Source organism: Colias eurytheme, chromosome 9 (assembly GCF_061535395.1).
Source record: "Colias eurytheme isolate Ceu_HAF_F1 chromosome 9, ilColEury1 Martin Lab GWU primary, whole genome shotgun sequence".
NCBI classification, from domain to species: Eukaryota; Metazoa; Arthropoda; class Insecta; order Lepidoptera; family Pieridae; genus Colias; species Colias eurytheme.
The window spans coordinates 8,545,883-8,558,240 of record NC_142988.1 but is presented as its reverse complement, the minus strand read 5'-3'; the positions used below and the strand labels follow the sequence as shown (position 1 = coordinate 8,558,240).

The window sequence follows — 12,358 nt, the reverse complement described above, 5'->3', positions numbered from 1 at the left end:
TCCTGGAAAAATACGTAGAAAAAAAATTAATCTTAATTTTTCAGTTTTATCCATAGACGTTGTTCTGTAGAACCGCGAACACACGTTGCGTATTATTTATTATAGGCCTAGCCGTATTTGGGTCCAATAGATATTTATAAGATGTCATTGTCAGAGTTACTCAAAATGGAGAAATAAACCATCCACGCGAAGACCGACATCCGCGCGGACGGAGTCGCGGGCGGAAGCTATCTATAGGTACATATAATAAATCTGTAGAAGGGTCAATTCTGTACATTGAAAATATTGAAAAAATAAATAGCGGGGGGTGTTACTGGATCGATACCAAACCCAAATATGTGATTAAAAAAATTTTTGTCTGTCTGTCTGTCTGTCTGTCTTTCTGTATGTGAAGACATCACGTGAAAACTAACGGTTCGATTTCGATGAAACTTGGTATAATTATACCTTATTACCCTGGGCGTAAAATAGGATACTTTTTATTCTGGAAAAATACGTAGAAAAAAAATTAATCTTAATTTTTCAGTTTTATCCATAGACGTTGTTCTGTAGAACCGCGAACACACGTTGCGTATTATTTATTATAGGCCTAGCCGTATTTGGGTCCAATAGATATTTATAAGATGTCATTGTCAGAGTTACTCAAAATGGAGAAATAAACCATCCACGCGAAGACCGACATCCGCGCGGACGGAGTCGCGGGCGAAAGCTAGTACTAAGTAATAATTAATTCAAAATTCGTTAGTTTTGAGACAATTAAACAAGTTTCAGACGTGACCAGATTCATTACAACAATTTTAGTCGAAGTTTTAGGAAAATTAATGAATTAAGACGTGCACGGAATATCTAGTAATTTTTAAAACAATTGAGTTTTGCTAATTAGTTCGAGCTTAGAAAGTCGCGTGTCAAAGCTGGTATGTACCTATAAAATATGTAAAAAAAAATCTGCAATCCATAGTGAAACCACAGCGAAACAATGGAATCTGAAATATTTCTATCAAATCGTTAAGTTTAAAAGCTTTCGCAAAGATTCAGAAATTATAATATGCTAATTATGTTTGGTGAATAATAAGAATCTTTTATCTGCATTTTGACATACTTTCTCTTAAAACGGCGAAGTCAAACAAAACAAAGTTTAAAATAGATATTTCGGAACATAATATTATAATTGAGACTTTCTTTCATCTCAAGGAAGACGAATCGATTTATAACCATGGCACAATTTTCACATATTTTGCGGTCCGATATTATCTAAATAGCACAAATACATCGTTACGTCACTTCGCTTTATATTACGAAAACAATGGTTCATTTCGTCACGGTTTCGAGTTTAATTTAAAGGTTAGGCATGTGCAGGCTACGTGTTATATTTAGCATCTACTTATAATTATTTCCTCCTTGAAAAAGAAATCTTATTCATTATAATTTGGTTTAAGATAAACACGTGAGTTCCTTGATTATAATTTATAAATATAACAAACGTAAGTACTGCAAGTCATGTGATGGATGAGGATTGTTAAAGTTCATGATTACGAACTAGGTAATAGATTTACTAACAAACTACATTTTATAATATGTACATATATAAACTATATGGTTTATTCTAATTTATAACGTACTTTGAATGTACAAATTTAAAGAATTTTGTGTTGAAGAGCCCTTTGTACCCTTTGATCTTTATAACCTCATAATATGTACTTATAGATTCATCGAACATTAACGGATTGGTAAAACCATGTATAAATCTAGTACAATTTACAGATGCGGAGACGGGCGTTACCCCGGGAGGCGAGGTGAGCCAGCATGGACCACGCGGTGAAGGCGATGTCGGCGCGCGGGCCGCTGGCCCGGCTGCTCGCGCGCCGCCGCTTCGAGTCCGCCGAGCTGGAGGAGCTGTACGCGCGGTACGCGTGCAAGCTGCAGCGCACGTCCGTCGGGTCGGCGCTCGCGCTGTGGGCCACGCTTGCGGCTGCGCTGGCGGCTGTCGACGCGACCAGGGGCTGGCGGAGGGCACCGCAGGTAAAATTTTCTATGTTCTTTTATAGTTCTGTGTGGTGAGATACATTATGTATTTTGATTTATTTTCAGCGTTACAATAAGTTGGGAGGTCTTGATTTGAGTATGCGTAGCAATGGTTTGAAATGGAAATTAGCAGAGAAAACATTTAAATAAATCAAGTCATTATAAAAATAAATAATTTAATACGCGAAGTCCGAAATCATTAGGTAAAAGGGGGACACAATACGGCTATATAAGCTGTGTCACAATAATAGGATTTCGAAATTTGATATCGTATCGTAAATTCAAAAGATTGGGTAAATCTCTCTCGATCCTATTTTAAATATCATGCAAATGTTAAACAAGTCGTGAAGTTTGACGAAGCCGTGGTTAAGTTCAAATAGCAGCCTCCTGATTTCAACGTCTGGGTTCCAAATTGTTAACAATTGTTTGTATTTGGGTCTTGTTTGTGTGTTTTTGACTTGATTCGAAATATTCAGAACTTTGTAGAGTTTTATAAAATTTCTTGAGATTGATAAATAATATTGCCGAAAATATTACACAAGTTCAGCAATCAACAACTTTGCGTTTTCTTTTATTTTTGCTATGACACCACAAATAGCTAATATCTTGGGAGATGAGAATAAACAAAATGAAGTGGTAGGCTTCATTCTGATAATAGATATTTTATGTAACGTAAATAAATTCTTATAAATATGCATACAATCCTTATTGTAGAAAATATTTACTCTCTCGCTATAAAATAAATTCAAATGTAATAATATCTATTTAATGATTCATACTTTCATCTAAATTGCGTTGTTATGAATGCAATGTAATCATCCAAAACGGTGTAGCGGTAATTGTTTTTTTTTTTATTACTTACTGTATTTTATTTGTCCAAGGTGGGAGTGCTAAGCGCTCACGCTGTGCTGTGCGGCGGTCTCGCGTGGTGGTGCGGTCGGGCGGGTGGCGTGACCCCCGAGCGGCGGCTGCCCCGCGCGTGCTGGCTCGCCCTGGCCGGCGGCGGCGTGGCGCTGGCAGCCACGCTGCCCGCTTGGAGCGCGGGCGCAGCCGCCGAGGGTACCGCGCACGTGGTGTGGGCGGTGTTCGCGGCGTATGCCCTGCTGCCGGTGGGCGCCCCGGTAGCTGCTGCCTTTGGTCTGCTCCTACCCATAGCGCATACCGTGGCAGCGGCACTGGTGGCCTATCGCTTCCCGTATCACGCGTGGCAACAGGTTTGTGCGATACTTTCTTTTTGAACTACTATTTAATATTTTAATAGAAAATTCAACATTTCAAATGAACAGTCTCGTGGAGTGGAACAGCTTGATTTATGAACTTTATACATACATTGATCTCAAAACTTATCTTTCTCTTTATTTTATGCTCGAGTTAAGTTAACATTATCATTAATTTAATGAGACAGTTTCGCTCCCACTTCCTAACCGATGATGTCATATTGGCCCCGTTATTTCAAACTTAGCGAAGGTCAGGCAACCTTGCCGTCTTATCGATATCATGTAATGGTGTTTCGAATTTCCTTTGTTTATAGGTTAAATTCCCGATTTGCTTCATGCTTGTTTTCAACAAATACATAGAAAATAAATCATACCTACATTTAATTATTAATTTCAAGATAAGAAATAATTATTTTGCATTCCATTGCACATTTAGTTTCAGAGCTTTAATGAGCACATAAAGCTATTACAGGAAACATAACATTTTAATATTCCAAGCTGCTGTATCCAAGATAACAATTATGTCTGCGTTGCATAATTTCGAGTGGCGTGCCTTAATATATTGTATCGTTTCGAAGGCTAAAGGCCAACTGTTGACACGGAGCACATTAAAAAGCCATCATTCTTCCACGCACATAAAGTCCAGACATATAAAGTTCGGATTGCTAGTGGGAACAATAAAAGTCGACCTCGGGATGTTCTCGCATCGTGTTTGAACGTGTTGTGTTTAGTCAGAAATCAAAGTGGCCGCGTTTTACCGTTTTCTCTTTTGGTTTCTATATTTACTGCGCAAACTAGGAGCACGTGCAGTTTGCGCATGCAGTACGCAGTATAATGGATGTCCTGAGGGCGGGTGTCTATTCTGTTTCTCGTTTCCTTAATGAATGAGTGTGTGTAATGTTGTACGCAACGTATTCATTTATGCTCTAACTAAAACTGCTTAATATACAAATGTACGGTTTGCTATCTGCATTAATTGCAAAGAAATTTCTCTGCTGTACCAACTTTTTTTCATTTGGGTATTTGAAAGAATATTTAGCAGTATCTGTATGTTTGTCTCATAGTATTTTCTTCTGCTGATTCTGATGAATCTTAACGGGATCGAAATTACAGTAAGAACTAAGAATACTAATTAGATGACATTATGTAAGTAATAGTTTGATTCATTCATTCATTTTTGAATAATATTATGAAAATATAAATTCATATTTTATTAAATAAAAAACCACAATATTTATTTAACGAAAGTCACTATGAATCTTCATGAAGGGTCACGTTCATCCATTTGGAAATTCTGATGTAATTATCATAGACCTTGATACTGACATAATGAAATAATGGTTTATGTAATTGTTAAAATATATTCATGCTAATTAATTAAGGAATACCTTTTTCGGTAACATCGTAAATTATATTCATTGGCCTTTCGTATCGATAATGCGTTTAGTTAAATAAGCTATTAAAACAACTTTCAATATGGGCTTTTATCATTTATGTCAATTTAATTATGACTCTTATGAAAATTTCTTGATCAATTATTTTTTTGTTCTTATTATATCTGTTTCTTAAAATGGTAATGATGATTATACCTAGTTTTTTGATGTTTTTACTATAAAAACATTACCTATGTTGTTATTTTTCTTTTTGCTTATGAACTCTTGGGTATATCCAGAATTATTTAATGGTAATATAGGTAATCATTTATCTGCATTCGTACTAAGAATATCCATTCTAAACAGCATCCGTGCAAGAGCATCTGTTTTGTGTAAATCAGTGCTCTACAGCAGATTAATTTGTTCAACCGTGAATTTATGAACAGAATTGTAACTGTTTAACATAAATCCCACTTATTGCTTGCCTGTTTCCACTTAACGTTTAAATAACAGGTGTAATAGCTGTTATTAGCATTTCTTTGTGTTTAACGAAGATTTTACGCAAGTTTTATGTACATCTGCCTGCGTGACTGCGCTTGTGAAATAATCATAATAATAAATAGAACGAAAAGTAGAGGATTTATTGATACAAATAGGCTTCTTTTAAAGCACTATAAAAAGTTAAATTGTATAAAGATGCTTCATCTTGCACAAGAATACGAAGCGAAGCGTAGGCGGACCCATGTTCTCACTTTTATTATGTACCTACGCAGTAGGTATAATTTCTTTCACAGAATTAACATTAATATCTCAAACTTATCTGAATATGATTGAAAATTATTTGTCGATTCAAAATATTGTATGTATTTATAAAAAAGAAAAACATTGAACAACTCTGTTTGCGACGCAAAATGAAGTTTATTACGTTCACGGCCACAATTTAAGAATTAAAAAGCGATTATGCTGTGAATTTCTTTTGTATAACTCGAAACAGCAAGGTAAATCAGTTTAGTATCTTCAAAGTTTGTATTTCACGTAAACTGCATTTAAATGGCGATGCCTCGTGTTTGTTACAGTTCGAAGTGTAATGGATCTGACCTATATTCTACACTTGGCCCCTCCATATAAATGTTAATGAGAATATTTCGATTTCGGCCTCCATTATATCGAAATACGAGAACGATCAGAATTCCTTTAATGTTACATTAAAGTTAAATACGCTGCATATAAATACGTATATTTATAATTACTCGACCATTTTCATCAATGCTATATAAAGTTAACTAAATTCTGTAAATTGAAATCATAATTGAATTCATTTCGTTTGATGTTTACATTCGTTTATAAAGGTTTGAATTATTATAAAGTTATTGAGAATTGCAGAACTTTCGAATGCCGATTCAAAATAATTGTTTCAACTTTACAGATGCTTTGGGCGATGATTATCTTAAAATTATAATCAATTTTCTCAAGTTCGTTGTATATTGAAAATTGGAATAGGTACTCTATAAAATACAATAAAAGTAAATAGCTTATGTAGTAAATCCTACTGTATAGATAATTATTACAAACGTACAAGTTTGGTATTGTTGTTGTTGTTGCGAAGTTAGATGGATTGATGTTTGTTACCCTTTCATACAAGAAAAGATTGATCGGCTTCGGATACAATTGGCGTGGAGATCGAATTTAGTCAGGATTAATACATCAGCTAATTTTCCCTATACGACGTTCCATTTAGATATCGACTTATGCAATAACCAAGAAGCTTATGCAATATGCAATAACCATTAAACTCTACGAAACATAATTTCTTCATTTACTTTTTAAGGGAAATATTATATTCCAGGTTCTACAACAAAATTCTAAAGTCTTCTTCAATCTAAAATTAGAGGTAATTGACTCTCATAAATAAATGCGATCAGTCTAAAAATTGGATCATAGACCATAATGGCCATTTAATAAGTCGATATAAAAACAATACAAGAATTACTCACGTAATGGTACGATACAATAATTTGTTATCGCGTACAAGTTATAAGGGAGTATCAGTAAAGAAGTGATTTATGTTATCCCGTCGATGCCTATTGAGAGTAACAAATGTTTTGCTCAGCTGACCCCCGATTCGTATCGGCTTTCAATTGCTGCTCATTCATCTCTTATAATTTGTCGATGAATGGACGTGCAAAAGGAACTTATTTTCCGCTTATTAAAGTTCATTTTCGCGTTTTTTCTAAGTATATTATGTAGGGAGGTATAGGTTGAAACCGATAGATGTGTAAAATAGCGAATTTTCATGTTTTCCTTTTGCTATTAGATCACGCTAAAACTATTTGTTTGAATAATGTTTGCATATGCGGTTCAAAGACATATTTTATCCTATTCATGTGTTATTTGGCATTCATATTATAATTTATGTATGAGATTCGTATCGTACGTATTATATTACACATTAAAAAAAAACTCAGCTGGATCCTCGACAATCTCGGATGTATATGGAAATATTGTATTTTGTAAATATGTATCTATAAAATATAGATGTATCTTTAAATCGACGCTTTAAAAAAAATCTCTACGATGTAAAAATAATACCATAATGTGCCATAATACCATATCTAAGTCCGCGTTGCGGGAACAACTAAAACCAAATCAATCTTTACAAATATCTTCACTACATAGTATAAAACAAAGTTGCTTTCTCTGTCCCTATGTCCCTTTGTATGCTTAAATCTTTAAAACTACGCAATGGATTTTGATGCGGTTTATTTTAATTGATAGAGCGATTCAAGAGGAAGGTTTTAGTATATAATTTATTAGGTTTAAGACAAAGCGGGCGAAGCCGCGGGCGGTAAGCTAGTACTTAAATATGTACATATTAACTTAAAGGAATAATGTTTAAGCTGTTAATGAAACAAACCACTTGGAAATACATTCTTAATTATGTGTTCGTTTAAGTTGTTAGTTAGTTCACAAGTTGGTTCACAAACTGTTAAAATATAATGATGGTTGGCATTCGTTGTGAACGGAAAAGTATTGAACAAATAGGTACATTTTTGTAGTATTTTTACGAAATGATACAACGTAACAAATAACTCGAGAACGGCTGAACCGATTTCGTTAATTCTTTTTTATGTTATAATATAGTACGAGGATGGTTCTTATGGAGAGAAAACGTAAACTGCACTACATACGTGCACTACGTGCACTACATACGAGGCCGGGGCGGACCGCTACTCGCTAGTCCATAATATAAAAAGCTAGATTGATTTTAGTGAAGCAGAATGAACTCCGTATTTCAATGCATGTTGAGAAATGTATAGAATAATATATGCTTTATGAATGTACCTGTAGTTCCATATACAATTGGAATTTATAGCGCCACTAGAGGATACAAGCGAAGTACCGCTATAACAGTTAATCCTATACGTGTCCTATACTATTGTTTAACTCATAAATATATTAATTAAATATGGCATTCGTTGGGTTATATTAAAAGCTCATAGGTATATATAACTAAATTGATGACATATTGAAAAATTAAGGTCCAAGGTTGTACTAATCTATAATGTACAGGTGCTCATACTAATTAAAAAGAAATAGACATGTATTTATTTTATTACCAAGTCTTCGCTCGGCTTGTTTTGATGCCATGCGGCTACCTGTGCGTACAAATTTGTATGCAAAGTTTCAACCCTTTTAAGTTTCCTCTTTGTCCTATAAAAATATGAAATTAATTAAACTATCCTATTTCTCATCTCATTGAGACAAATTACAGGCATTGTTGTTCGTGCTCTATGTTAATAAGATAGGATAAGTATTATAGTGCCTAGATAGTGGCCAAAATCGAAAATGTAGATATATCTAATGAACAATTAATATGTATTTTTTGTACCACTTATTGTACGTGTTGACAATTTCTCTGGTTTAGTTCTATCAGAAAGTATAAATTAAAAACAATAAAATCTCAAACACTCTTCGTCTTCATAATATTCGAACAGGTGTAGATTAATATGAAACCTACCAATCTAAAATAATCATCTAAAGCTACCTGTAAATTACGCTAAATACTATTTAAATATTAAGCGGAAAACGCAGTGAATATACCCAGAGCTTCAAGCTACGCCTGTAAACTTTTATGTTATATTTTAGAAGCGTTTTTAAAGCTTTTCGCTTGTGTTGCACGTTTTTGCTCCACAACTAGAGTATCGTACTCGGCGAGAGCTTGTTATTGTTTAAAATCCTTTTCAGGAATCGTGAATGGTTTAATTTACTTTGTTAAATAAATATTTACATCGCAATCGGGCTATGCTTGTCAATAGAAGGAATAATGAACTTTGATCTACTGCGCCGCGGGCCGTGGGGCTACAATAATGTTACGATGGAATTTTAAACGATATTTTATTATCGAAGACATAAAGTTTATACGGATGTAAAAATATATTTTAATTTTGTGAAATTATCGTAGCTATATTATAAATTATAATCCAATTTTTATACAATACGAATGCCGAGAGGCTACTTAATTAGCGAAATAACATAACTCAGGACAGGTCGATTTCCGCGCGGTGGAAGCAAAAAAAATATTTCTCAGACAGGTAGAAGGCTGATTATAAATTTACCCGCGATAATTATGTCTCCACAAGGGAATACGAGACTTCATAAAACAGAATCTAAATTAAAAACGACTTCGGTTTAACAACCAGCATTTTTCGCGTTGAAGCTGAAGATATGAATTTTAATACACTTTTTAATGAAAATAGGATTCTAGCAATCAAAACACGTGTTGACATCTCATTAGCATATTAATACCGCAACATTTCGCGCGAAGTTTATTCTGCCTCGCATTATCCACACGCCGATGATTCTTTAAGGTCACGAGGGGACAGGGTACTGGGTAGGCTGTATATTTATATGACCAGTAAACTAGAAAATATGACAGCGTAACCGTGTAGCGTGTGATTTTATAAGGAGATTATATTTAGGTTTTTGTACCCGCGTTTCCAAGTGGATGTTTTGATATGAATATTAGGATCAGGCGCTGAAGCATGAGGAAAGAGTTCTGTGATGATAAGGCACGATAGTTATTTTTCAATTCGTACCGTAAATGTCCTTTCATTCGTAATTCTTATGTTTATTTGATTCGTTATACCACCTCTTGCTTTGTATACCATCATGCAGGTAGACAGACAGCTCTAGTGGAAATTGTTCAAAATTTTCATTGAATCATATACAATTCTACTATCTCTTCACAGTGATTTTCTTCTAATAAGGTTATTTGAATAGTTCAATAACATGACTGGTAGGAACATATTTAGGAACTAGTTCCGACATCCAAGTGCCAATGTATGAATTTATCGTTCACTGCGAATCTCAACGTTTGAAATATTCATTCGTTGTTCTCACAATACAGCATTGCAATAATATTTTATGTTCCAGAGTGATGGAAGTTTGAATCGGCAATGTGTTGTGGATTGTACTTACGAGATGTAAGCTAACATTGGAATAGGAGCATTATGTGTGTATGTATTGTATGCCAGTGTTTCAGATAACTAGCAATCTTTTAGAAGACTTGTAGGTATATGTTTAAAAAAATTAAGCAAATGTGGTTTTTATTTTGAATCAGTTGTGACTATCCGCACAGGTTGAAAAATATTGTCTAAAGTTATATTCGTTGAAGTGATACGACGACGGTACCAGTTCTGGACAAACTTATAAAATTAGCATAAATAACGTACAAAGTTAATGTTTCAATTTTAAATACTACATGGACATTGGACATTATTTAAACATGAGCAGTAGGTAATGTGAATACGAGTAATGTGGGTAATAAGAAAATCATTAAAGAGAAATGTATGCAAAAAGTAATGTAATCTTATATATAAAAATGAATCGCAAAATGTGTTGGTAAGCGCATAACTCGAGAACGGCTGAACCGATTTCGATAATTCTTTTTTTATTATATTCCTTGAAGTACGAGGATGGTTTTTATGTAGAGAAAACGTAAATATGTACCACGGGCGAAGCCGGGGCGGACCGCTAGTCTTATATATAAAAATGAATCGCAAAATGTGTTGGTAAGCGCATAACTCGAGAACGGCTGAACCGATTTCGATAATTCTTTTTTTATTATATTCCTTGAAGTACGAGGATGGTTTTTATGTAGAGAAAACGTAAATACGTACCACGGGCGAAGCCGGGGCGGACCGCTAGTCTTATATATAAAAATGAATCGCAAAATGTGTTGGTAAGCGCATAACTCGAGAACGGCTGAACCGATTTCGATAATTCTTTTTTTATTATATTCCTTGAAGTACGAGGGTGGTTCTTATGTAGAGAAAACGTAAATATTATATACCACGGGCGAAGCCGGGGCGGACCGCTAGTGTAATATATAATTACAATGTTTATTGAGCGATAAAACTACATAAGTGTACAAATAGGTGCTTGATATTACATGTTTATGAGCTTTCATATACCGATAAAATACTTGTTATTAAAATACATACGCCAACATCATTGCACTAAAAAACAGCGTAATTAATACATACCTACTTACTAACGCATTATCACCAATACAGTTGTTCTCTCTTTCACTCTCACGCACGAGACATAATACATGTCTCACTCATGTACTTCGTAATAACAACTGCCGATTAAAATATAAAAAAGAACGTCCAGCCACGACGCTGAATGGTGCGTGACTAAGTGAAACTCGGGCACTTAGCTGAGTTTTTCTTGCCAAAATAGAGAGCGGGTAACGTATCTAGCTTTTTTATATATCATACATGTCTCACTCATGTACTTCGTAATAACAACTGCCGATTAAAATATAAAAAAGAACGTCCAGCCACGACGCTGAATGGTGCGTGACTAAGTGAAACTCGGGCACTTAGCTGAGTTTTTCTTGCCAAAATAGAGAGCGGGTAACGTATCTAGCTTTTTTATATATCATAGGAGTAGAATGCAAGTTTCCTCAAACAGTATTGTGTTCAAAACTGCAAGATTACTACATACATTAGTCATTTCTGTAATTAGCTATTTAGTCACGTTGTAACTGATAAAGCATAGAACGAACTATTTGACTTTTATTTCTATACTTTACGTAACTAAAAACTAAGTACCAGTTACAAAAAAAGTTTTCTCATAGAAGTATCCTATCATTTCACGAGCACATATATTTGTCCGTTCATCCATTTCGTATTTGGTCCGATTTCCCTCTGACTTGTTCCAAGTTTTCTTAGAATCGAATCTATCATTTCAAATTCGATCCCAACGGTACGTAATCACAACGGTTCAGTTCTCAGACGGTCTCTAGTTCGTATTTGGCTATTTTTAGGGATCCGTAAATTGGAAATAAAAATAATACTTTTCATTAGTTTGTTGGTGATTATTCTACTCTGTCTACCGGTCATGCTTATTCTTTCAGCAAAATATGTACACTGTAGGGTAAGAATTAAAGTTGAAATTACCACTTATATACAACAATTATTTCGAATTCTTAACAGGTATGTAGAAAAATATTGAATTGATTCGATGTTAATATCAAATCAATATTTTTCTGTCATTCAAAAGAAACGGAAATTTATGTCGCAAACGGGTACTTCCTGTTGACCTACAATATGAAATTGGCACGAATCAATATTAGCAAAAGGTTTTGGGTGATATATTGTATATTTAATGTGACGAATCACGAAATATATTAAAAATTATCCGATCATGAACTTATTTCCAACAGATAAGACTATCCTA

General features: G+C 34.4%; 1 protein-coding gene across 1 annotated transcript in view; it reads left to right on the top strand.

The window, feature by feature from the left end:
* Nucleotides 1–12,358, top strand: part of rut (adenylate cyclase rutabaga) — an 88,306-nt gene that overhangs the window by 19,442 nt on the left and 56,506 nt on the right. The window contains exons 2-3 of the mRNA XM_090105654.1: nucleotides 1,762–2,019; nucleotides 2,904–3,236. Coding sequence (XP_089961780.1) covers nucleotides 1,804–2,019; nucleotides 2,904–3,236 — 549 coding nt within the window. The 5' untranslated portion in view covers nucleotides 1,762–1,803. The remainder of the gene's footprint in view (nucleotides 1–1,761; nucleotides 2,020–2,903; nucleotides 3,237–12,358) is intronic.